Raw genomic sequence first — 24,595 nt, 5'->3', positions numbered from 1 at the left:
AAACGACTATTTTTCAAATTCGCATTTAAATTAATACGCGCTCATGTCAAAACGGACCTGCCAACCTTGTTGAAAATGCAGATTTTGCGCTATGCCGCGTACCATAAAATTCGGAATTTTTCGGTTTTTTGGTATTTTTTGGTATATTTTAAAATAATCAATAACAGCATCGATATCTTTTATAATCAATAACCACCACTAGCGATCAGCTGTCGCGACTTATCGAAGCACTGCCATCTCAACAGGGTGCACACAATGGCAACTCTGGGCCACTAACAGCGGGCAACATACACACACACAGTTTGACAGTTAACATCATTCTTTATTTTATTTTTTGGCATACTCACGTAGTTTAATTCAACGCAAAATTTTGTATATGCAAAAGGGGACGTAACGTTATTCAAGTACAAGGTATGTGCACGACGCTATTTATTCGAAAAACACTTGAATCGCGGAATTGCGTCGAAACGGGAACATTACGAAAATGATGTAAAAGAAAACTCTCAAGTAGCGAGCTCCAAAGCACTTCTTATGTGTGTGTTGTATTGTGTGTGTGTTTGTGGAAATTAACGTAGTGTGAAGAAGTGGAAGAAGGAAAAGCGACAAACGACAACAAAAACAACACAAACGACAATTGCAATCCAAGGCAAACAACAAACAGCAGCAGCAGCAGCGCATCGAAGGCCACACAGTCCCGTGCCCGGAGGACAAACAGGAACCCCGCCTGCCAGCCTCGAATCGTAAGTCAAACCTGTCCCTCGTCCCTGCTGTGGCAGCAACAGCAGCAGAAGCAGCAGCAGCGGCTAGCATTCCTATAAACAAAACAACGCATCGGCAAATCACCACAAACAAAAGACCCAAAAAACAAAAAAAGAAGTGTGTTGTTGTGCCCCGCCATTGAATACCGCGCCAGCGGAAGCGGAGGAAGTTGAATCATCGTGCGGAACTTGTTTCTCCCAGCAAATGCACCCTGTACTTTCCGCTGGCGACTGGGTATGTTGTGTGGTTGTCCGGGCACCAGCGACGGTCCGATCCGATCGTCGACAGATCTGTCTGTCCCTACGTGCCGTATCTGGCATTCATGATCGCCTCTGGAATTTCAATTGGATCTTTGGTGTGGGGCTAGGGGTATCCCATGGTCGGCACTTACGGAAGAATAGTTTTATTTTATGTTGCATTGTTCATTGTTGTTGGGCCACCAATAAAACATATAGAAATACTATAAAAAAGCCAGACACAAAGTCCAACTAAATTAGGATTCCATCACATGCACACATATGCATGTGTACATGCACGTGTTAGTGTGTGTGTGTGTGTGTGTATACTTTGTATATATTTTTAATTCGAATTCAAGTTTATCAGCGTACGAGTTACGTTCCAATGTAAACAAAGAATTTGCGCCATGCGAGACGATGGGGAGGTGGCAGTGGCTGGCGGCGATATCGGTGTCATTTCCACCTAAGGAAAACATTTGTGCGATTGGAAAAGCATTTGAACTGTGTGCTAGAATTTCTTTCCTCAGAAACAGAGACAGAGCTGCATAACTTCCAGAGGTTCCGTTCCTCAATCGAGATCCACAGATATCAACTAAAGTTAATTAATAATCGTATTCGAACAGAGCCCCTCCACTGTATCGCCTGTATCCCCTGTATCGCTCTTTCTCTCTCTCTTTTTTCTTATCTTATCTGCTTGCTATCCATATTATACGTTCGAGAACCCGGCATTAACCATTAACCCACCCGACTTTTGGGGTCTTGTCTTTGCTTTGCTTCGACAGTTTGTGGCAGCGGCGGCCATTTCCATTGCCTGTACTGTGTGCCGTGTGCTGTGGGCAGTGTAGAACGACCGGACGATCATGGAGGAGAAGCGCATCGCCGACTATTTTGTGGTGGCCGGAATGCCAGAGCAGCCGCAGCTGCTGCAGGAGAACATATTCAACGATTCGGGACGACTGAGGGCGGCCAGCACCATCGAACCGATTACAGACATTGGCGTCTTCTTTCCGCTGCTGGGCGAGGAGGTGCCCGAGGGCTATGAGCTGCTCGAACAGACGCCCACCGGCCTGCCGGCGAACCTCAATCATGGCTCTGTCCGCACCACAGAGTGTTATATATACTTTCGTCGTGGCAAGGATCGCCCACCACTTGTTGACATAGGTGGGTTGACAATTCCCCCTCTCACCCCAGAGACAGCTTTTGAGCCCATTTCTTTCTCTCTTAGGTGTCCTATACGATGGCCATGAGCGCATCATGTCGGATGCCGAGATTGTGGCCAAAACACCAGGCGGACGTGTGGCCAATGTGAACAATTCGTCGGCAAAGACCTTCCTCACGTATCGTCGGGCACGCGGCGACATGCCCTGCAACGAGCTGGTGGTCACCGAACTCTGCGTCATCGTCCAGAGCAAGGGAGAGCGGGCGCCGCACGCCTTCTGCCTGATCTACAAGACTTTGAACAAGGGCTATGTGGGCAGCGACGTCTATCTGTGCTACAAGAAGTCCATGTACCGCCCGAAGCACATCAGCTACAAGCCGGAGATCCTGCTGCGCTATCCCACAGTCGACCACAACGATTTCCCCCTCAATTTGTGCCCCAGCGTGCCGCTCTTCTGCCTGCCGATGGGCGCCTCCCTGGAGGCCTGGCCCCACGTCAATGGCTCCGAGAAGCGCAAGCCCATCAGTCCGGTGTTCAGCACATTCGTGCTGACTGTCAGCGATGGTACCTACAAGGTCTATGGCTCGGCCCTCACCTTCTACGAGGATTTCGAGTGAGTTCTCTCAAAGCGGGTTTCGCTTCGATGGTTTTGATCCTCTGTTTCTGTTTCCGCTTTTAGTGAATCGCAGCTGTCCGCAGAGCAGCGGGAGCAGCTCGGATGGGATGAGGAATTCGGTGCGCAGCATTCGCTGCACATGATTAAGGCGATCTGCCTGCTGTCGCACCATCCCTTTGGCGACACCTTTGACAAATGGCTCAAGTATCTGCATGTAAGTGGGATTCCCCTTTCCTTTTGCCCAGTGAAGTAATCTTTGGACTTCCCTGGACTTTGCAGCGCATGGTATTGTATGGCGTCAATATACCCATACCCGTGGAGCGCTACATAACCCAACTGCTGGACGAAGTGCCCTTCCCGGCACCGAGCATACACCTGCAGCTGTCCAGCGAGTCGAATGACCGGATATTGCTCACCCAGCCGGAGGATTCGCCCCTGCCACGCAGTGGCGCTGGCTTCCACATGCTGCTGCAGAATCTGGGCACCGACAATTGTTTGCATGTGCTGCTGCTGGCCCTCACCGAGCAGAAGATACTCATACATTCACTGCGACCTGCCACTCTGACGGCCGTGGCCGAGGCCATCGTTTCGCTGCTGTTCCCGTTCAAGTGGCAGTGCCCCTACATACCGCTGTGTCCCCTGGGCCTAGCCGAGGTGCTGCACGCCCCGCTGCCGTATCTGATTGGTGTCGATTCGCGTTTCTTTGACCTCTACGAGCCGCCCACGGATGTCACCTGCATTGATCTGGACACCAACAACATAAGCGTATGGATGAGATCATTTTCTGACAAATATTTGACTCTAAGAAATCTCTTCGCCACTCCCCCCCTCCTATTTTCAGTTGTGCGAATCACAGCGCCATTTGTCGCCGAAGCTGCTGCCGAAGCGTGCCGCTCGACTGCTCCGCCAGACGCTCACCGAACTGGAGAATGCCAAGCCCATAAGCTATGACTCGACCAACAGCCTGGACCGTGACATACGCAAGCGGAAGCGGGAGCTGGTGCTGGAGCAGCGCATCCAGGAGGCCTTTCTCCTGTTCATGGCCTCGATATTGCGTGGCTATCGGGACTATTTGGTGCCCATATCGAAGGCACCATCGGTGGGGGCCACCGATCCGAGTGCCTTATTCCAGCTGAAGGCCTTTCTGCGTTCGCGCGATAAGGTAACGAGTTCTTTTGCGTGTCGTTGATCGACGGGAAAACATCTCTCTGAAACATCCTCTGTTTGTAGTCGCACCAGAAATTCTTTGAGCTGATGATGAAAACGCAGATGTTTATACGCTTCATTGAGGAGCGATCGTTTGTGTCCGATGGCGACCATGGGCTCAGCTTCTTCGATGAGTGTGCCGAGAAGGTGGGCAACTACGACGAGACGCCCGCCCAGCTGCATTTGGTGGACTGGGACACGGGCCAGAGCAGCGAGCGAACCAAGTATATTTTCCCCCCAGACAGCGTGACCTCAGCAGGATCAGCAGCAGGAGCAGCAGCGGGAGGGGCATCAATAAATGGGGCGGGGGCATACACCTACACCTACAAGAACTTTACGCTGCAGCCAGAGCTGCTGCAGACCGGCCGAAAGACGACCATGTCCAAGTTCGTGCAGCTGCAGCTGAACGCCTCGCTGTCGCCGGGCTCCCCGATTGCGCGCCGCACCAAGCACGAGGTGAAGCTGTCGCAGAAGATGGCCAGCCGCTGTCAGCAGCATCCGGAGGCGTGGTCCAAGTACCTGCTGGCCACCTGCTACTCGCTGTACTTCCTCATCCTGCCCTCGATGGTGATCGATCCGAGGCATGCCGGCAAGGAGCACGACATCCTGCGCGCCGCCTACGATGTGCTGGTGCGGGCCAGCAAGCTGAAGATCACCTGCGACGAGTTCTGCTACCGCATCATGATGCAGCTGTGCGGCATCCACAATCTTCCGGTGCTGGCCGTCCGCCTGCATTATCTGATGAAGCGTTCGGGCGTCCAGCCCAATGCCCTCACCTACGGCTTCTACAATCGCTGCGTCCTGGAGTCCACGTGGCCCAGCGACAGCACCACGCTCAGCCAGATCCGATGGAACCGCATCAAGAACGTCGTTCTGGGCGCCGCCCAGTTCCGTCGAGCGGGCAAGCAGCGGGCCGCCGCCAAGGTGTGCAAGTCCCTGAGTACCTCGCACGACCAAAACCTGAGCACCCTGGAGACCGTCGACGGGCACCAGTCGCGCACCAGCCTGGCCTCCTCCTCGGGCGACACTCACGGCGGCCTCCTCGACTTTGCCGCCTTCGATCGGCTCAGGAACAAACTGGGCAGCATTGTGCGCCAGACGGTGGCAGGCGGAGCCAGCGAATCGCTGCCCACCGAGGATATGGTGAACAGTTCCGCCGGACTGCTCATCAAGGCCGGAGAGCCGAGTGCACCGCACACGCCCACGTATGGTGGCGACACCGAGATCCTGGCCAAGGCGTTACAGCAGCAGCAGCCGCCGCCGCGCAAGCAGATCATGAGCATCGGTGGCGGCGACGATGAGGAAGAGGAGGAGGACGATGAGTATGCAGGAGCCTCACCAATCACACCGCAAAACCTCTCGGAATCGGTGGTCGATGATCTGCACTACACTGGCGGCGACTACGAGGCCGATGAGGAGGAGGAGGACGACGACGACGACGATGATGATGAGGATCAGTGTGTGTCGGGCGCCCAGAAGGCGCATCAGCGTGTGCAGAGTCCCACCAAGTGAGTTCGAGAGGATTATCAATCCAATCCCCATTTATTTTTGTATTGTCTACCCCTCCAGAATATCTCCTCGCACGCCAGTGACCCAGAATGATCCGCTGGGCGCCCTGAACGAGGAGGACTCCTCCACGAGCACGCCCACACAGCAGAAGCAGGAGGGGCTGCAGGAACAGGAGCACTCGCAGCAGCAGTCGCAGCCGGATGGCAACATCTACAGCGACAAGCCGATCCTGTTCAGGGGACAGCGCAGTGCCACCTTCGATGAGTCGACGCAGATCGGGAAGAGCATGCACCGGTCGGAGACGATGCCGGTGGCCAGCAGTGGGGTGACCCACAGCCTGGCCAATATCGGATCATCGCTGAAGTTTACATTCGGGTAACCATCCATCGGGGTTTTCTCCTGCCTCTCGCTCTCTTTCTCCTCTCTTCCTTGGCCTCTCTCCCTATCCCCTATCTCTATTTCTCCGACTATCTTGTTTCTTTTTGAAATTGTTGTGATCCACATTGTTCATCTCAAATCCACACGATCCACATGCATTCCACGTACACTCCACCGCAGACACAAATCGCAATTTTCGATTATTTCCATCATTTCTTGTATTTCTTTGCCTTTTCCCCTCTATATCTCTATTCCTGTTTCACTCACTCTCACTCTATATTCTATCTATCTATCTCTCTCTGTGCCATGTATTCCCTTTTTTGTTTTGTTTTTGATTTATTTCAATTTTACTTACATATATCGATATATATCGTAGACGTTATTCACCCGCACGATTGTACCTTAAGAAAGACTTGAAATTGCCCGCCAATATAATAGAAAATATATCGAGCATAAGGTAAGTGGAGAACCGTTCGACTTTTTCTACACAAACACACGTATAGAAACAAATACACACACACACACACTGAAATTAAATTGATATACGTGTGTGTGTGGGCTGCATTGCACAAGCTCCACTTGGAATCTAGTTGGGTATTGCTCAAAGGTTCCACATTTTCTTATACACATTTCACATGTGTATTCTAGTTACTCATTAACATAAAATATGTACACTCCCAAGTGATTTGATTGTAAATTGAGTTAAACATATGTTTAAACAGAAGTTCCACTTGGAATCTACAAAGGATTTTGGTGTAAAACTAAAACTATTTGCAGTACCAATTGTTTTCGTTGTAAATTTAATTGGACATATGTTTTGAGTTGCATTCCACAAGTTCCACTTTTATTTGCAGTTTAATTTCTTGATATTTTAGTAACCCTAAAGCTTCCAAATGGAAATAGGATTGCTCTCGTGGACTTCACACACACATCTATTTACACACACAGACGAAACACACACAAGATAACATTTTTGGTTTTAGTGCGTGCCACACACTCGAAATGCTGTTCACAGAGTTTTGCATTCGCATTTGTATTTGGTTTTGGTTCTGGTTCTGGTTAAAAAAAAAGAATGGTTTATGGTCCCCTGTGAAAAAAAACCCACGTTGGTGGCGGGCAATTCAAGGTTTGATAAAAGCCACACACACCTACATACCCGCAAACGCACACACGCATAATAGCATCCACAACCATATATGTACATATAGTAAATCCAGCCACATCCAGCCGCACCACCACCACCGCACTACCATAACAGCCGCCGCCTGCAGCGGCTAACCGAGAGTGGAACCCATTCGTAACTGCATGGGATCCACAGGAGAACAGCCACTGCAGGCGCAGCAAAATGCATTTTTCTGTTTTCTGTTTCAATCTGCAAATCAAGTAAACATAAATATAGACTAATTCCCATATCCCGATATATCCCTGTATAATGCATAAATCACCGCACCACTCCACACCACACCACAGTCCCAGTCTGACGGGAAGGAAGTCCAACGAACTGATCCAGGGATCCCTGAGCAGCATCAAGTACGCGGCCAACTCGCTGACCAAGAAGTTCGACGAGATCAAGGGCGCCATATCGGCCAATTCGACGCCAACGAAAACGAACAATGGCCACCAACATGCCCTGCCCCACCATCCGCACCACCACCACCATCATCATGGTGCGCATCCGCATCACCAGCAGCAGGAGCAGGAGGAGCACGATGCGTCCGTCGACGAGGGCAAACTGAGGCGCGTCTCCAGCGACCTGGATCCCTGGGGCAGGCTGAGCGAGTCGCGCAAATCCAGCTACAACAATCTGGTGCCCCTGGGCGAGAATAGCCCCAGCGGCGCCCTGCACATGCACGCGTTTCCGGCTCTGCCCGACAACCTGTACAGTCCCATGACAGAGGTCAGTTCTTCATTGGTTTTGTATTCAATCGTTCAATATTCAATATTCAATTTGTTTAGGGCTCCATGGAGCGTGACTGCGATGTGCTCATCCAACTGACGACCTGCTCGCAATGCCACAACTGCTCGGTGCTGGTGTACGATGAGGAGATCATGAGCGGCTGGACGGCGGAGGATTCCAATTTGAATACCACCTGCCATGCCTGCAACAAGCTCACCGTTCCCTTCCTCAGCGTGCAGATAGTCCGCGTGGAAGACGCGGAGTCGTCCAGCGAACAGCAGGCGAATGGAAAGAGCAGCGCATGTGAGAATGGTGGCCAAGAGACCAGCTTAACAGTGCCGTATCTGAATCCGTTGGTGCTGCGCAAGGAGCTGGAGAATATACTCACGCAGGAGGGAGATATGGCGCTGATCAAGCCCGAGTTTGTCGAGGAGCATCCCATTATCTATTGGAACCTGCTGTGGCTAATGGAACGCATCGAAAGCAAGACCCATCTGCCAGAGCTTTCTCTGCCGGTGCCGGTGAGTGCTCGACCCCCCCAACCCCGCCCCTCCCAGAGAGCAGTCTGTTTCAATCTGTTTCTGTTTGGCAGCTCGATAAGGAGCAATTGGATCCGCTCACCAAGGTGAAGACGGTGCACATCCAGTGCTTGTGGGACAATCTCAATCTGCACAACGAGACCAGCGGCCCGCCCATGTATATACTGTACAGGGAGACGCAGCCCACGAGTCCCCTGATCAAGGCCCTGCTCACCGATCAGGCGCAGCTCAACAAGAAGTATGCCTCACCATCAGACACAGAGCACAGAGACCCTTGAATGTCTTTCTAACGCCCTCTCTGTCTCTCATTATTTCAGTGTCATTCAGCAAATCATTTCGGCCATACGATGCAATGATCTGGCCACGCCTTTGAAGCGTCTGGCCAACGAGCGGCACAAGCTGAAGAGCAATGGTGTGGAACGGTCGCATTCCTTCTACCGGGACATACTCTTTCTGGCCCTCACGGTCATCGGTCGCTCGAATGTCGATTTGGCCACATTCCATCGCGAGTACGCGTCCGTCTTCGATAAGCTGACGGAGCGCGAATGCAATATGTATTACCGCAATCAGGATCTGCCGCCCTCGGCCTCGACGATCTTCTGTCGGGCCTATTTCCGACCCCTGCTGCTGCCCTGACGCACTCGAGATGGCGGCTATACTGCTTCCGATCCCGATCCCGATCCAGATCCAGATTTTGATCCAGATTCCGATCTGAGTGATGAGAAAACGGACGAAGACCGAGACGCAGATGCAGACGCAGATGCCGATGCAGACGAAGAGGACGGAAACGGAGATACGGATGAGTGACCGTGAAAGGATAAGACGACCAAAAAACAACTTGAAAGAAGAGTAACTTTGACAACAACAAAACGCTTATCATATACGACAGACACGACACTCTAACACTGACACACACACACACACACACACCTTATTCTTCTTTTTAAGTACTTAAATTAACATTTTCGTTGCACTTGAAGCGATGGCAGCAGACAAGTCCGTTTTAGTCTGTGTGCTCCATCCCCAAATCGACTGGTTTCTGTGACAATATACACAAACACACACATCAAATGCCCCACACACCACACCCAAAACAGTGCGTTTCAAGCCCGACGCCCCCAACTTGACCATATTATTTTTTGTTCGGATTTAAATTAGCTTAATTATTGGTTTCCGTTCGTTCGTCCTGAACCTCTTGTTTATTAGTGTACAGTTTTAGTGTTTCTGTTAAAGTGTTCCCAGTGTTTAGCTCTGGTTCTGATAGTTCTGGCTCTGGCACCGCCTGATCTTCGCTCAGTTTTTGAATAAACACGAAGCATGATTCGGTTTACCTTTTGCCTGAACCTGCCCTACATTGCTGAAACGTACTGTATACACAAACAAAATGAGAACCTTACTTGGATACGTGTTTTCCTCACATTTACATGATTCAAACTCTCGACCCTCGTCATATTTGCCTTATTATATATAATATAACGATAACGATAACGATGCATATGTGTATTAGATGTATATGCATATGTATGTGTGTGATCTGGAATATCATTGATAGCATTGTGAGAAAGTCCCCTCCCCCACGCGGTCCTCGATCCTCAGTCCTCAGTCCACACTCTGCCTGCATCCGCCCTCCAGTTATTTCAAAAATAACTAGCTATTTTTTTTTTGTTTGGTGTAGATCCTGAGATTTTCTCACAATGCAACGCTCTCGAAACGAGTCTCTTAGTTAGCTTAGCGAACTTTTGGCTGCGGTTAGCAGGGGGGGGTTTTGTGGGAAGGGATATATGGAATATATATGGGATTGGGCATTGGTATTGGTATTATTTAGGGGAAAAACAAAATGAAATGGAACGAAATGAGAGGAATGGAATGGAAACAATTAAACATCGACTAAACACTAGCAATAATTTATGAATAAATCGTAAATAAATGTAGATGGAATGTTTTTACAGTCCACGTTTTTAAAGACAACAAAAAGCACACAGCACACCACAGACACAGCCACAGACTCGGAAAGACAGAGGAACAGAGAAACAGGTACACACACTCTCACTCACCTATATATATATATACAATTAGTTAAGATGCCCGACAAAAAGTTATTGTGGCTGATTAACTAATTGTATATTTAATAATTAAATTAATACAAAAACAAACAACAAAAAACACAAAAAAAGACACATGAAAATTAAAAAAAGAATAAACAAACAAGTTTTAAAAATAAATTCCAAATTGTTATCCTTTGCACCAAGTCCTTCGCTCCCACATGAATGCTCGACACGCACAAGCGAAGGCTGGCGGCTGAAGCTATGCAACCGAGTCGAGACTCAAGGAACCTATTGGCCATCGACCGAACATGAAAATACATGTCACCCCCAAGGATTGACAGTAAAAGCCAGTTCGTATTTGTCTTAATGCTAAAAAATATAATTACGCATATGTGTATGCTGCATTTATGATTCGACAGGATCATTTCAATTGATCTACTTCGTAGGGGAATAATTACAGATCGGGAATACATACGTTTCGACCAACCATTCCGCAGAACAGATCTACAGATGCGCTAGGATATAGAGTACTGCGAGTGGGGATATACAAGTAAAACGTACATCGGGGCTTTTAAACGATTATATGGTAACTTATGAGCAAACAAAAATTAATAATGCTACGAAAGAGACAAAGTAAAACTAAAAACAGGCGATGTGTCCCATTGGCCATTTCATAAGGCAGTTGTCGAGTGAGAGGATTACTTAAGGTAGAGGATTACTAGTCGGAGAGCAGCAGCACCACCTCCGACTCCGCCGCACTGGCCTTGGCTGTGGGCCTCTTCGGACTCGCTTTGGTGCTGGGGCTCGCATCGCTCTGGCGGCGCAGGAACTGACTGATGAGGCCGTTCTTCGAGGCGGCGGGGCTGGGCAGTTCCCGGGGCCCGGATATCAGGGCGACCCGCTTCTTAGGGGCTACCTGCGTCGGAGTGCTGGGCGTGCTCGAAGCGTCCACGGGGGCCACCGGCGATTCCTTGTCCTGCTTGGCCGGTACCTCGGGCTCGGCGGGGGGACTGAGCTCGTGCTGTGGTGGAGTCTCCGATTCGGTGATCTTGGGGGTGAGCGTGTACTCCCATTGGTTCTGCACCGAGAGCTCGGCCAGCTGGAACTTCTCGAGCATCTCGGGGCCGACCATCCAGCAGAGGCGCTTTTTGGGCTTCTTCGATTTCTTGGCACTGCTGCCCGCTGCGGCGTCTGGGGTGGATAGCTCCATTGTCGACCAGGTGGCCAGCTCATCGAACTTCTCGCGGATCAGGGCCTTCGACGGCAGCAGCTGCGCCTCCTGGCTGGTCTGCGTCTTCAGGTACTCCAGGTATTCAGAGATCAGGAAGGCCTTGGCGTTGCGATTTCCATGCGTGAGCCGCACCAGCTGTTGCAGCAGCCGCTCGTCCAGCTGCAGGGGGCTGGGAGGGGCGGTGCTAGTCGCCTCCTCCCGCACCGCCTCCGGCGGCGGCTCCAGGCTAATCGGCTCCAGTTGCCAGCTGCCGTACATGTCGATGGTCTGAATGAAGACGGGCGGACACAGCTGCGACTTGTTGCCGTTCTCGTCCAGCCAGACGGGGCCGAGGAGCCGTGGCTTGATCTTCCTGGTCTGTTTCTTCATTTCCTGGGCGAACTCCTGCTGCAGGACCTGGAGCTTGGCCTTCTGGGCCTCGCGCGTATGCCCGTCATCCATTTCGCCATCGTTCTGCAGCTCCTCGTCGCTGAGATGGCCATGGGGGACATACCACTCGTTGTACTCCTCTTCGGACTCCTCCTCGGACTCGCGCTCCTTCTCGTCCTCGCTGGCGCTCAGCGATTCGCCCGGCTCCTCCTCCTCCCACTCGCAGTCCGAGTCAACTTCGTAGTCAAAGTGCACCTATATCCGGGAGGAACGTTTATTCTGCTTCAGAAGGATCGATTGGACTGGATTGGGGTGGACTTACCTTGTCCTGGGCCAGGGGGCGACGGGCGCAGATGGACTGGCTCTTCTTGCGCCAGGTGCCGTAGTAGGGAGGCCGACGATTGTCGGCAAACATCAGATACTTGGCCCGCATCCTGGGCATCTGCTTGGCCTGCTCCTCCTGCACAATTGGCGTTCCGGCATTGGTCAGATCATCTGAAAGGAGTGGGCAGTGGGTGTGAGATTACAACGATGGCTGGAGATGGACTGATTATGCGCCTACCTATCACCTGGACCTCCTCCTCGCTCTCCTCCTCTTTGGTGCGCCGCTGCAGCCGAATGTCGCGCTGCATCTTGAGCGGCTGGCGTGTCCCTTTTGCCAGTTCCGCGAGGTACAGCTGGACGCGGTTGGGGCGCTTGCGGCGGCCTATGTCCTCGGGCTCCTCCTCCTCCGACGATGCATCCTCATTGCGCTCGCGGAAAAGGCCATCCAGCTGGGAGCGCTGCTGGCCGCCAAGGGAGGCCCTCACGACGGGGGCCAGCAACATGTCGTCCTTGACCTGAAAGGGACGGAAGGCCAGCGACTGGCAGCTCATTTTGGTGCTTTCGCAGCTGGTGTGCTCCTGCTCCAGCGTGGCGGCGGAGGCGTCGCCTGTGCCTGGGCCCTTGGGCTGCTTCTGGACAAAGAACTTGGTGAAGGATTCGGCGGCGCGCTTCTTCTTCTGCTCGGCCTCCTCCTTCTCGTGCTCCTTGCGGCGCTTCTCCTCGTCCCGCTTGCGCTGCACCTCCTCCTTGGCCTCGTTGCGCTTGCGCTTCTCCTCGTTCTTCGAGTCCACCTCGGCCTGGCGCTTGCGCTCCTTTTCTTCGCGCTCCTTGCGCCGCTGCTCCTCCTTCTCGTCGCGTTCCTTGCGTCGCTGTTCCTCCTTCTGGTCACGCTCCAATTTGCGCTGCTGCTCGCGCTGCTCCTTCTCCTGCTGCTTGAGGCGGCGCTCCTCCTGCAGCTTGTGCTCCTTCTCCTCGCGCGCCTTGCGCCGCTGCTCAAACAGTCGCTGCTGCTTGGGCGTCAGCGCCTGGCCCTTCAGGTCTCCGCCACCGTCGACACCGTCCATGTCATGGACGCTCTTTCTTCTGGAAGCCTTCCCCTTGCCTCCGTTCGCCCTCCTGTCGGGTGTGTCGGTGTCCATCTCCATCTCATGGTCGGTGCTGGACTGATCGGACTTCTCGCGGTCGCTGTCGCTGCTAGAGAGGATCGTAACCTCATCATCGTCGGGGGAATCGTCCTTGTTTTCTGTCTCATCCTCTCTTTTCTCATCTGTCGTTTGCTTCTCCTCTTTGTGGCTGTTCTGCTGCACTCCCGATTGCTGGTCTTGCTCCTTGCTGCTCTTCTCCGTCACCTCCAGATCCGCTTTGCTCACATTCTCCTTCAGGGAGGAATCCTCCTTTGTGGCCCGCTCTGTGCTCAGCTCGGTTTCTTCTTTTGTACTTTTTTCCAACGATTTGGAGTCGTGCTTCTTGGCATTCGGTGTCTTTTTCTTTTCAGCCTTTTGCTGATCCTCCTGCTTGCTGCTTGTTAATGTTTGGGCATCCTTGGTCTTCGGTTCTGTTTTCTGTCCTCTGTTCTTCTGCTCCTTGATATTCTTCTCCTCCGTAATCTCTTCCACAGTTTGTAGCACCTCCGCCGTGATCTTCTCCACCGCGTTAAGCACCTCCTCCTGGTCGTTTTTGTTTCCGTTTACCTTTGTCTTTGTCTCCTCCTCCTTGCTCTCCTCTGCTTCTGGCTTTTTCCCATCTTTCTGTCTCTTTTCTGCTGCTGCTTCTGGATCCTTCTTGCCTTTGGGCAGCCGCACTTTCATCCGCTTCTCGGCAATGACTTTAGCATCATCATCGTCATCAGTCGAGTCGCAATCGACTGGCACCGCTGTCGCTGTCGAGGGGGCAGTCTCTTTGGGGGTTGCTGCCTCCGATTCCTTAACAGATTTTCGGCGCTTGGAGCCGCGTTTGCTCAGCAGCGGCAGCTTGATTTGTATGGGCGATGAAGGGGCCTTCTTTCCGGGCTTGGTCTTGGGCTTGGGCTTGGGCTTCGCCTTCGGCTTGATCTGAATCTTCGCTTTGGCACCAGCCAGAGCTGGAGCTGAGGATTTCTTCTCCTCGGGCTTCTCCTTCTCATCAATGTCTTCGTCTGCGTCGTCATCGTCGTCCAGTTCAATAATTTCCTCGGCCATGTCCAGCACTTCCAAGATCTTCGACTTCTTAGCAGCTCCCACAGCCGCAGCCCCAGCCACGCCCACGGCCAGGTTCTCTTTGCTGTTGGAGCGCCGCTGCTGTTCGAGCTCCGAGGTGTCATCATTGCTGCTCTTTTCCTCGCTGTACGAGAGTCTTCGCTTGCGCGGCTCCTTCGGCAGCGGCGACTCTTCCGATGCCAGGGCATCTCCATCGGGCAGGGCCGAAGTACCGGAAGACGTAGCAGAGGTGGGGGCTCCTCCTGCCCCTGATCCTGCTAATGTGCCACCAGTGGCTGTTGATGCCACCGGGGTGATCAGCTTGAAGGGTAGACGTGTCTGGACCAGCTTCTTGCCACTGCTGCCAGTGGTGCAAGTGCGCTCCCCTGACTTCTGAATCGCATCTTTGGTAATAGGTTTACTGCTTGGTGTCTGGAGAGTGCCGGCGGGCATATTCAAGCGTTTATTAATGCTTTTTCCTGTGTAATTTGGCCGCTTTTCCTCAGTTTATTTGTGTGTAGTTGCTGGGAAAACGCGGAAAATATACAAGTGATGGCAGTTGCGCTCATGGAATGCCGCCAATTGTTGCGTGAGCACGATCGATGAATCGATAGGCATGGTCCGAATGGTGATCAGTGTTGGCTAGCGATCAATTATTTGAAGTGATCGTTAGAATTCAAATGTAAAAAAAAAATAAGTGCATCAATTTGATTGCTTGCAGGCGACACACTTTAGTAATTACTATTTGTACCTTTTTGAGCCAGCTGCCAAATATTTGTTTACTTAGTTTAATGTGGCGTTTTTACTAATCCCAGATAAGTGGTGAAGGGAGACGACGAGACGCCAGCGGGCACAACCACCATGCACACCCCTACCCCCACTCCCACTCTCTTTACTCATCCCTCCTGTCGGTCTCTGTGCCTGAAACCCCTTTTGGCTTTGGCTCGTTGACATGGTGACCTGATCCGAGAGACCCGCCTGCTCCCCGACTTCTGCCTGACTGCGAATTACATTCCATTGAATTACAATTTATTTCAAAAGCACCCAACACGCACCGCACTATCCAATGGTATAAGCGGTGGGTGTTGGATGCGAGGCGGTTGCGGTTGGGGTTTGGGGTTGGGGTTGGGGCTTTCGTGGGATGTAACACGCAGACACCCACGTCTCGAAAGAATGGTCCGGAATTGCAAGTGCTGCACTGCTCTCCCAGAAGTCAGAATGGACGGGAATACTTCCATTTCCAAATGCAAATTATATTTAAAAAAAAAACAGCTTTTGTTTTCCAGTGAAATATCGCTGAGCAATTTCAAAATGAAACACTATCGATAGAAAAAAGTTGCAAAAACCGTAGCCATGCGAGTTTTAATCTGAATTTTACTCCAACCAAATTTAAAACCGAAGCTTGGATGAATATAAAACTAAGTTTAATTTCTAATTTGTTAACAATTGATACTGAACACTAGACTAGAGCTGAAATTCAGTATTCTGTATTCAGTGAAGTTTTTAATTCGAAAAGTGCATTGGCTAAGCGGGAATAATTGTAATCGAAGCAGGTCACTGCTTAATTGAGGCGGCCAGATTGTCACTACATATCCATATATGAATATTCACGACACAACTACAGCTTGCGAATTACTTTCCGTTCTGAAACAAAACTAAAAAAATGACTAAAATGGCAAATAAGCAGCGTCGAAAGCAGGAATTGCAGCAGATTGTGGAGGATGTGCGCACGGTTCGCATTCTGATATTGGGCGATCCAGGTGAGGATATACGCACGTATAGATTACAGTCGACAGAAGCTTAAAACTTGAAAACATTTTTAGGTGTGGGAAAGTCATCTTTGACTAACTTGTTGGCTAGCAGCCCGATCACGCCAACACGTTCCTCTAGAACCGTTGCCGACAGCGAGTGGACCGTCCAAGCGCGTCTGCACGAGTACCCCAGGGCGCACCTCCCACTCACACCCGAGTGGACGTCGACCTCATCATCGGACCGCTCAGCCCAATCGCCACTCACTCCCGAAGAGCTATATTTCGTTGAGTTCTACGATAAGAACGACTCAGTGACATATGATCGAGTGGACAGGAATCCCTTGTACAAGAACATGGACGGAATCATTTTGGTGTATAATATGCAAGACATGGAGACCCATGACCACTTGCATGACTGGATCTACGGGCCACTGCGCGAGATAACCGAAAGCCGCCAGAAACGTATGTGCAACCGTCTCAATGTGCCTATCCTAGTCGTCGGCACCATGTTGGATAAGCTGCGCAAGCGCAGACTGCGTCGCTCTGGGAACATTGCTTATCAATTGGGATCAGAGGAGATATTCATCAATTGCTGCGATCAAAACGCAATGTCTGAAATGGGCCGAAATTACGGAAAATTGCGCAATTTCTTGAACAGAGCCGTCGACTTTGGGAAATGAACTGAATACTCTAATTAACCTCATATACATATGTACACACATGATACATGTGCCATATTATCTTAATATATGTGTTAAGTATATTTTATATTTATATTTATATTTATTGACATGTCTGACGGAGATTCTACCGCCTACGGGGGGCAGGATCTGGCTCTTAGCCAGGCGGTCACTTCATTTGACGACCGCCAAGGAAATGCAAGAGCAATTAGTACACCGACTGAGCTCCATGCTGTCCATTGTTGACGACCACGCGATAGCCCTTCTTCAGGCCCAGCTCCTCCATCTTCTGCCAGGCAGAGCTGATCGATTGGCTTTCTTGGAATCACCACAAAATGAGTGGGATTCTTCTGTGTGGCCTGTGTATGGCAGTTGCATGGATTGTCCAGTGTCCAATTCGTTGCATTTCCCATTGATGCGAGACATGGGCAAACAGGCAGTGTCTAACCAGAGAAACTCCCGCTCTCCTCTCAGAAGAGCCTACGGACAGAAACAACACTCGTTGCTGGTCGCTGCTGGCGAGTAGCGAAAGGAAAGGCGGAGGACACGACTGACGAATGACCTGTAAGAAAGAGGAGGTTAGGGAAAATTGGCGACATAAATGAAAATTGAAGATACTCAGAAACCAAGCGTGCCCCATGCCACTTGCAGGCTCTAACAACAGTGTAAAAGTAGCTACAGGTTCCGATCCAATCTTATTATTGTTATAATATAGTATGTTTCATAAATCATTAATGCACAATGTAAATGCGCAAAAATGCGCGAATCAATCAGCTGGCCGCACTTTGACCATTCGCAGGTTAGCGCACATAACAGTGATGGGAGTATCGTCTATCATAATGTTTGGCCAGACCTTTTTTGGGGTTTCCCACAGAGCGCATTTTAGTGCAGGGTTGCAGGTATTTCGTTTAAGGTGTTATGATATTAGACTTTGGGACAACTTTGCTGCGAGGAGAGACAGATAGCATGAGATGGTACACCTCTCCAGTCATGTCTTCCCATACTAGAGCCTTCAGTCGGATTCGAATCACCCCGAACGGAATGCGAGCAGTGCGGATTAATATCGGCCAGTTTCGTTCGCATACGTTCTACGGCATAAATATGTATCTCTCGCTCTTTTTGCATGCTTTTCCCATAAGGCAAACATTTTCTTATTCGAATTTCCACTCTCGGTACTGAATTTGTATATCTGAGCGTAACTATTCGATACTCAGGGCATTTTCCTCAGTGTGCACAACCGATGGAACCTCATGGTTCGCTCTTCTCTGAGCGACCACTGCACCGACTTGATCGGTCTTCTCTCCACCATGGTATTCCTTCTAGTCTGTGGCACGGCACACTGTAACCCATTTAAGTTTCCCTGCAAATCTTTGAATCCAATATTGACATGTGTGGCAGCCAACAGCCACCAGCGACCAGCCACAAGCCGCAGAGGAGGAAGGAGGCCAGGCCAGCTCCTGCTGCGGTCGCCGCTTGCGGCTTTTGTTTGATGATGACGGGGGGGCGGGCTGGCATGAATGAAGTGGGTCGGACATGTGCCATATTACACGCATTTAGGCCCGACCGGGATTTGCCACACGCGCGGGGTTGTCCGACATCGACTCCTTTAATAATGATAATAATAATTTTGCATTGATTCCGCTGGGAGTTGTTGGAAAAGTTCGATGCGGCGACGAGTCTCGTACAAAACGGGGCGTAAAATGGAAATTCGGTCATGCATATGAACGGAAGGAGGAGGAATACAACTGGAAGCTGTGGGTAATAGAAAATCTATTAGCGTACACAGAACCCCCTCCATACCCATTCAGGGTTTGGCCTGGGGATGGAGGGCACGGCACATCCTTTTTGATGACACGCAAAAGGCAATAGACACAAAAAATTGGCAACACAGGGGGCAATGCACGGGGCACACACAAACACACACAACCGGGGGGCGGGTCCGGAGGAGGCGCAGACAGCGAACCTGAAATTAGAGACCTGTTGGCGTGAAGCGTGCATGACAGGACTGTCAGACGGAAGGACAGACGACTGACAGCCAGTCCGGAGGCTCGGCTCGTATGCTGATATTTCTCTTAACTTTTTACATACTAAGAACCATGTAAGGTTGTAGTACATTTGCACAGTGGTCTAAGGACCATCAAATCCGAAACTGATTCAATAATTGTGAGACCTCTCCTCCCTGGAATAACCACTAGACAGAGACAGAGAGAAAGAGAGAAAGAGAGAACAAATAGATTTGAATACTTCCAAAAGTAAGTCAAATCAAACCAAAGAATCCTTAAATATACAAATACAAGTCTTTCCGCTAAAGGCTCTCTAACCATTCAAAACCCAAAGAATACCCACCCATAGATCAATTCCTAATGGTATATTCATTTAAAAGTTGCCTTCCCTTGATTTCAGGACATGTTCTACAGCCCCTGGTCCCAGTGTCCAGGGGCCAAAGCAATCGCAGTGTGTATTGTATTTAAGTAATTGGAGGGTAAAATGTGTTTCCAATTTGTTGTACTACTCGGGCCGTACCAATTCTAGCAACATTCTCATTCCCTTTTGTTTCATTTCATTTCGCTTTTCTTCTTTCGCTTTAAGAACGAGGGAGTGGGTGGAGAGAAGTGGAGAGGAGAGGAGAAACAAGATTGAAAAAAGTATTGAATTACATTTATACAACATTTGGTTGAATAGCTTTTCGGGTGGCATGGCATGGGATGGCTGATGGCTGGGGGGGGGGCTGGTCGAGTGTTGCGGTTTGAGTTTCCTTTTGTTGAGTGCCGGATGGCTAGGTGGGTGGGTGGTTGGGTGGTTGGGTGGGTGGATGGTTCGCTGAGGCTTTGGCGATTAACGTGCCTTCCGCTCGCCGTGTCGTTGTGTGGTGTGGTGCGTAGTATATTTGTGGCTTCCATGGGAGTCTGTCTGTGCGTCTCTGTGTGTCTGTCTGGAACATGGACAGATATCTGAGTGGAACAGAAGTGAAGTGGGGCTGGGGGTTGGGGGGATTCCCGCAGGAATCGCGCTTGGTGAAAATTCATTAGTTGCCCATTTTTATGCTATTTTCTTTCATTGATAAAAGACGCACGCATGCATGCATTTATTATGCCGTTTGACGGAGGCATCGGCATCGGCAACGGCAACGGACACGCATTAAAATTGTAACAGTCCACAAAGTGAAAGACAGACAGGAAAGGGAACGTCGGACGTGGGACGGAGGACGGTGGAATGACAGGTAGTTGGTAGGGAACCCAGAGCAGAGGAGATCTTTTCGGGGTTGACACACACTTGCCTTGGGCAACGAACGTCCTTCGGTTACAATGGCACTTTTGTCTGCCGATCAGCCGCCCAGCCGCTCTGCCGCTCTGTTGCCGGTGTCTTTTCCGGACTTTGAGAATGCATTTCCCACACTTTTCCCTAGCTTCCCCTTCCCCGTTCCTCGTTCCCCGTCTCCACCACTCTCTCGACCCACGCTGCAACAGATTTTGATATTGCTTCTTTTGATACCATTCCATTCCGTTTCTTTGTCATATTTCGAACCTGTCGATCGCCCCCGACCACCGACCCACGACCCCCGACCCCCGACCATAAATAGCTGTCAAATTCAATTCCGTTTTTCCCCCCTTCGCTTCTTCGCTTCGTTCTGACCGTTCTTTGGCCGTAGGTTTCTCTTTGTACCCCAACCCTCCTCCTCCTCCTCCCCCCCCCCATCTATTTCAATTTTTTTTTTGTAAGCTTCATTGCAACAAAAATTCAACAAATTAGCTTCATTCCAGCCCCTGACATTTCCACCATGATCCGGCACATTGATTGTCGTCGTTTCTCTGGCTTCCGATCTGTTTTTCTGTTTTGATTGCCATTGGCACTCCCGTCCTCTCCACTCCCACTCGCCCGCCCCCCCCCTCTACCATGCCATTCGCTTCCACAAGTCATTCACACAAATTGAGGAAAGTTGCCGGTCATGCCCTGGGATCTCATCTCTGCGATTCGAGAGCCGCATGCCCCATGCCCCGAGCTCTCTAGCAGCCTCTCATTTTTGTAGCACAGTTTCGGGAGCAGATCAATGGAACCTATGGAATCCGAATAATACATAGATGCATAGATGCATCATACGGAATGGAGCATTGCCCCCCGACTCATAAGAACTATGTTCAATAAAGAACACGCCCCAACCCTAACGATAGTTGTAACCCTGTACTTAAAAAAAAAAAATAAAAAACCTAGCAACCCTAACGATAAATTTGTTCTAGAAAAGTCTTTGTGAAAAGTCCGAGTCATTCGAGTAAAAGTCTAAATAGAGCTACAATTTTTGGATGATTTTTGTGAAAAAATGAACGCAAATGCAGATATCAGTCGGGACTTAGCCAAGCTAGAGGGGGAGCAGACTTTATCACCGGCAGCCCTCGAGATTCTAAAGGAACATAGGAAAATGGACGGGTCTATTCAAAATTTGGCCGAATCGTTTTGCGAGTACAAGGACAGCCCGCACGCCCTTTGCAAGACCATGGTCCGAATGAAGAGAGCTCGAGATATATTTAAGGAGCAGGAAGAACGCTGCTTGGCGCTGATGGAACCTGAGGGGCAGAGCAAGGAAATTAAGTGTGTAGTCAGCTGCATTAATGCCTCATTGGAGTTCATCCGTTATATCCAGGACCTGTACCAGCATAGGCAAATGAACTACTAGAAGAAATCCGACAAACTTAAGGTAATACCCCTTCGGCACAGAATAGCACCAGTGGTATACAACATTCGTAAATTGCAGGTCTTAAATGATGTACAGGGAAAACGACACGTTCATATGTCATACCTCTGCAGCCAGAAGATGACAAAAGACACAAAGCCAAAGAACCAGTAAAACAGGCTTCAACACAAGACGCCAGCCATCCACTTGCACATTAAGGAACACCTCGAGCCATTAAATATAGGAAACTCTTCCAAACTGCCTTAACAATCAACTGTATGTCTTTTATAGCAAGGAAGTGCTTTGAAATCGGTTAAGACCCCACCAGTAACATCCTGCCATCTGGCCCTCTTTGTGGGGTTTTTGTCACCGAATGATGGACCTGCCATTCGAATGCCATTCAAATTTCTTTACTCTTTCATTCGTTCAAACATGAATTGTGAAATTTCCTTTGAAGAAATTTTAGTTTTAGAAGCTCAATTTTGATCGTCTACCGAATCCTTGACCGTAGATTACCTTTTAAGTCCGTAGCCTAATGTTGACCCAACACTTTTGAACTCCAGGGAAAGCCCTTTTTCCACTCTTGCGAAACGATTGTTTTTGGGCTCAAATGTCAAATGCTATGCTGTGTCTTCTTGAAGGCCAACTGGTCATGTTTCTTGGTCCCTTCAATGCCCAAAGATCCCAAAAATAGCCAAGGATACGGTCTCAAAGGGCAGTCCTTGTACATAGATCGTAAGATCCTTTGAAGAAGTGCCTGTCTGGGAACAGCTCCAGCCATAATTGCCTCGGTGCAAAGTTCAAACCGATTTCCCGGTCCCATCCCAAGGATCAACAGCGGATGTTCCGGCAATTTGCATGCCCCATTACGGGTAATAGCCGAGCAGCTACTTCATTATAGATCAATTGGAAGAGTGAAACAATTTGCACAATTCGGCAGTGGATAGAATGGAACAATTGAGGAATACCAGAGTTCCGATTCCGATTCCCTTTTTGCTGCCTTTGTCGGCGGCACCTTTCAAAACAGAACTCCTTGATCCATATATATATCTAAGGAAGAAGGAAGAAGGAAGGGCATCCAGCGGCCAGACAGTGACGGGCATATCGAAATCTTGTTTTGATTTCTATTTGAATTTGTTTGGACCCAAACATCGTCGAGGAGGCAGCGGGCAGGAGGCGGGGGGGCAGTGCAATTAATATACAAAAGCGAGACAGAAGAATGCCGAGCACAAAGGCGTGCCAGGAGCACCAGGGCAGCGGGGAAGAGGGCGGGGGGATGGGAAAAAAGGCCACAGGAAGTCAAAGTGTCAGAGGGACGCCCTCGTCAGAGTTTTTCCTATTTGTTTGGCAGGATCGATAGATCGAGGCGGAAACGCGGCTAATTTGCACCCCTGCCCCTGCCCCTGCCCCTGCCCCTGCCCCTGCCCCTGACCCAGCTTGTTGTTGCTCATTTCTCTCTTTCTCCTCTCTCTGTCTCTCTCTAGTTAGCTGTGCTCCTGTGCAAAATTATTAATTTACGAGCTGTCAACAGTTATTGTTCCGCCAGCCCCGTGTTTACATCCACACAAAAGAGAGACGGCACACAGAAGCACAGAGAAAGAGCAAGAGAGTGAGAGAGAGAGAGAGATAGGGATTTATTTCTCTTTTTTTGTAGTCTTGTAGAGAGAATTATGTTTTTAACCAGATGTTTGTAACGCAAAGAGTGATTTACAGAGAAATATATCCAAAATATGCATCAGTCGATCGTACCACGCGTCATGCGGCAGTGCACCTCCGCCGGGAGCTCTGCGTTCGATCTGCTAGGGTATCAATCGTTACGACTCTCCAATCGGGTGCTCCCTTAAACACCTTCTGCGTACCATACCACGCGTCATGCGGCAGTGCACCTCCGCCGGGAGCTCTGCGTTCGATCTGCTAGGGTATCAATCGTTACGACTCTCCAATCGGGTGCTCCCTTAATCACCATCTGCGTACCATGCCACGCGTCATGCGGCAGTGCACCTCCGCTGGGAGCTCTGCGTTCGATCTGCTAGGGTATCAATCGTTACGACTCTCCAATCGGGTGCTCCCTTAAACACCTTCTGCGTACCATACCACGCGTCATGCGGCAGTGCACCTCCGCCGGGAGCTCTGCGTTCGATCTGCCAATCGGGGTCCATCTGCCAGGGTATCAAACACCTCCACACCCCGAATCTATACCAAATACCAAATTTATACCTTTTTAATTTAATACCTTTGACAAATTTCTGGTATTTCCGCTGACGCTGTCATCCCTTTGACATACGGAATAGTCGCGTCTCCGCGGCGGCAGTGACAAGCATCATCAGGCAATTATTCTCGATTAGCCAATAGTATGATGATAGCCATATTTTAGCTTCTCTTTTGGGTTCTCTTCTACGCAATTAATGCCATGACTTGCTTGCTTTTCATGCCTCCTCCTCTGGCTGCCCATCAAATTAGCGGCTCTCGATCACCGATCAAATTTTTTGTGGCCTGCGATCGATCTGCGGTCATTAGTGCGCTAATTAAATCGAGTGCTCAGCGGGTTTTCCTTTTTTCGACTGCGTCATTGTTTGGACAATGGCTGAGCAATTAGCCGCCGGGGGCCAATGCACTGTTCCGTCCCCATCAATCGATCTGCTAATGGAAAATGTGGGAGCTGGGAGCTGGTAGCTGGGAACTGGAAGCTTCCCTTCGAAAGTTGGAAGCATGGGTTTGGCTTCAAGACACCTATGATGGCACTGAAAATCTGAAGATCTGTTTGAGGATCAGTCAGCCCTCAGCTCAAGGCTGGATCTTGGCTTAGAGAACCTTTAATAAAGCCCAAATGGGCTACCTATTAATCATAATCCAGGCATTGAGCCACCTGCGAGATTCGAGGGTTTTGTGTTCCCGCAACGATCGTAGTAGATCCGCCAGGACTTCCGCCTAATCCTTTGCTCATCCTCAGCCTCGCGGCGATGATCGGTGGCTTAATCGCTTATCGCATTAAGGCAGCGTCTGGCCTAATCCTCCGCCCATCCACCCATCCACCCATCCGCTCGTCCGCCATTGAT

The 24,595-nt window shown here is 50.2% G+C and overlaps 3 protein-coding genes across 5 annotated transcripts; 2 read left to right on the top strand and 1 right to left on the bottom strand.

Annotated features, from left to right (window-relative positions):
* Nucleotides 1–237: 237 nt before the first annotated feature.
* LOC108156614 (DENN domain-containing protein Crag) lies at nt 238–10,262 on the top strand. Of its 3 annotated transcripts, none has more exons than XM_033395586.1 (13): nt 238–411; nt 1,778–2,156; nt 2,221–2,767; nt 2,834–2,984; nt 3,050–3,535; nt 3,612–3,932; nt 4,001–5,484; nt 5,546–5,860; nt 6,240–6,320; nt 7,334–7,760; nt 7,820–8,281; nt 8,353–8,537; nt 8,617–10,262. In XM_033395586.1, the coding sequence occupies exons 2-13, from the start codon at nt 1,856–1,858 to the stop codon at nt 8,933–8,935; spliced, it is 5,079 nt and encodes a 1,692-aa protein (XP_033251477.1). In that variant the 5' UTR covers nt 238–411; nt 1,778–1,855; the 3' UTR covers nt 8,936–10,262. The 3 variants fall into 3 exon arrangements, with proteins under 3 accessions (XP_033251477.1, XP_017143662.1, XP_017143669.1); XM_017288173.2 differs by having other exon boundaries at nt 238–740; XM_017288180.2 differs by lacking the exon at nt 6,240–6,320 and having other exon boundaries at nt 238–740.
* Nucleotides 10,263–10,699: 437 nt separating this feature from the next.
* On the bottom strand, nt 10,700–15,024 carry LOC108156628 (chromatin assembly factor 1 subunit A-B). Its single transcript, XM_017288195.2, has 3 exons — nt 12,507–15,024; nt 12,267–12,439; nt 10,700–12,199 (listed from the first exon to the last, which is right to left on the bottom strand). The coding sequence occupies exons 1-3, from the start codon at nt 14,893–14,895 to the stop codon at nt 11,063–11,065; spliced, it is 3,699 nt and encodes a 1,232-aa protein (XP_017143684.1). The 5' UTR covers nt 14,896–15,024; the 3' UTR covers nt 10,700–11,062.
* Nucleotides 15,025–15,849: 825 nt separating this feature from the next.
* On the top strand, nt 15,850–16,942 carry LOC108151869 (rab-like protein 3). Its single transcript, XM_017280764.2, has 2 exons — nt 15,850–16,202; nt 16,266–16,942. Exons 1-2 carry the CDS (start codon nt 16,106–16,108, stop codon nt 16,871–16,873), a joined length of 705 nt encoding a protein of 234 aa, XP_017136253.1. The 5' UTR covers nt 15,850–16,105; the 3' UTR covers nt 16,874–16,942.
* Nucleotides 16,943–24,595: the final 7,653 nt, after the last annotated feature.

This window comes from Drosophila miranda, chromosome XL (genome assembly GCF_003369915.1).
Source record: "Drosophila miranda strain MSH22 chromosome XL, D.miranda_PacBio2.1, whole genome shotgun sequence".
Classification (NCBI taxonomy): domain Eukaryota; kingdom Metazoa; phylum Arthropoda; class Insecta; order Diptera; family Drosophilidae; genus Drosophila; species Drosophila miranda.
Note: the sequence above shows the minus strand (reverse complement) of the source record. Positions and strands in the feature narration are given on the sequence as shown.

Coding starts and splice junctions, on each gene's coding strand:
- LOC108156614 (XM_033395586.1), top strand. CDS start 1,856: ATGGAGGAGAAGCGCATCGCCGACTATTTTGTGGTGGCCGGAATGCCA. Junction 2,157..2,220: donor CCCACCACTTGTTGACATAG/GTGGGTTGACAA, acceptor TTTCTCTCTTAG/GTGTCCTATACGATGGCCAT. Junction 7,761..7,819: donor TGTACAGTCCCATGACAGAG/GTCAGTTCTTCA, acceptor CAATTTGTTTAG/GGCTCCATGGAGCGTGACTG.
- LOC108156628 (XM_017288195.2), bottom strand. CDS start 14,895: ATGCCCGCCGGCACTCTCCAGACACCAAGCAGTAAACCTATTACCAAA. Junction 12,440..12,506: donor GGAGGAGGTCCAGGTGATAG/GTAGGCGCATAA, acceptor CACTCCTTTCAG/ATGATCTGACCAATGCCGGA. Junction 12,200..12,266: donor GCCCCCTGGCCCAGGACAAG/GTAAGTCCACCC, acceptor TCCCGGATATAG/GTGCACTTTGACTACGAAGT.
- LOC108151869 (XM_017280764.2), top strand. CDS start 16,106: ATGACTAAAATGGCAAATAAGCAGCGTCGAAAGCAGGAATTGCAGCAG. Junction 16,203..16,265: donor TCTGATATTGGGCGATCCAG/GTGAGGATATAC, acceptor AAACATTTTTAG/GTGTGGGAAAGTCATCTTTG.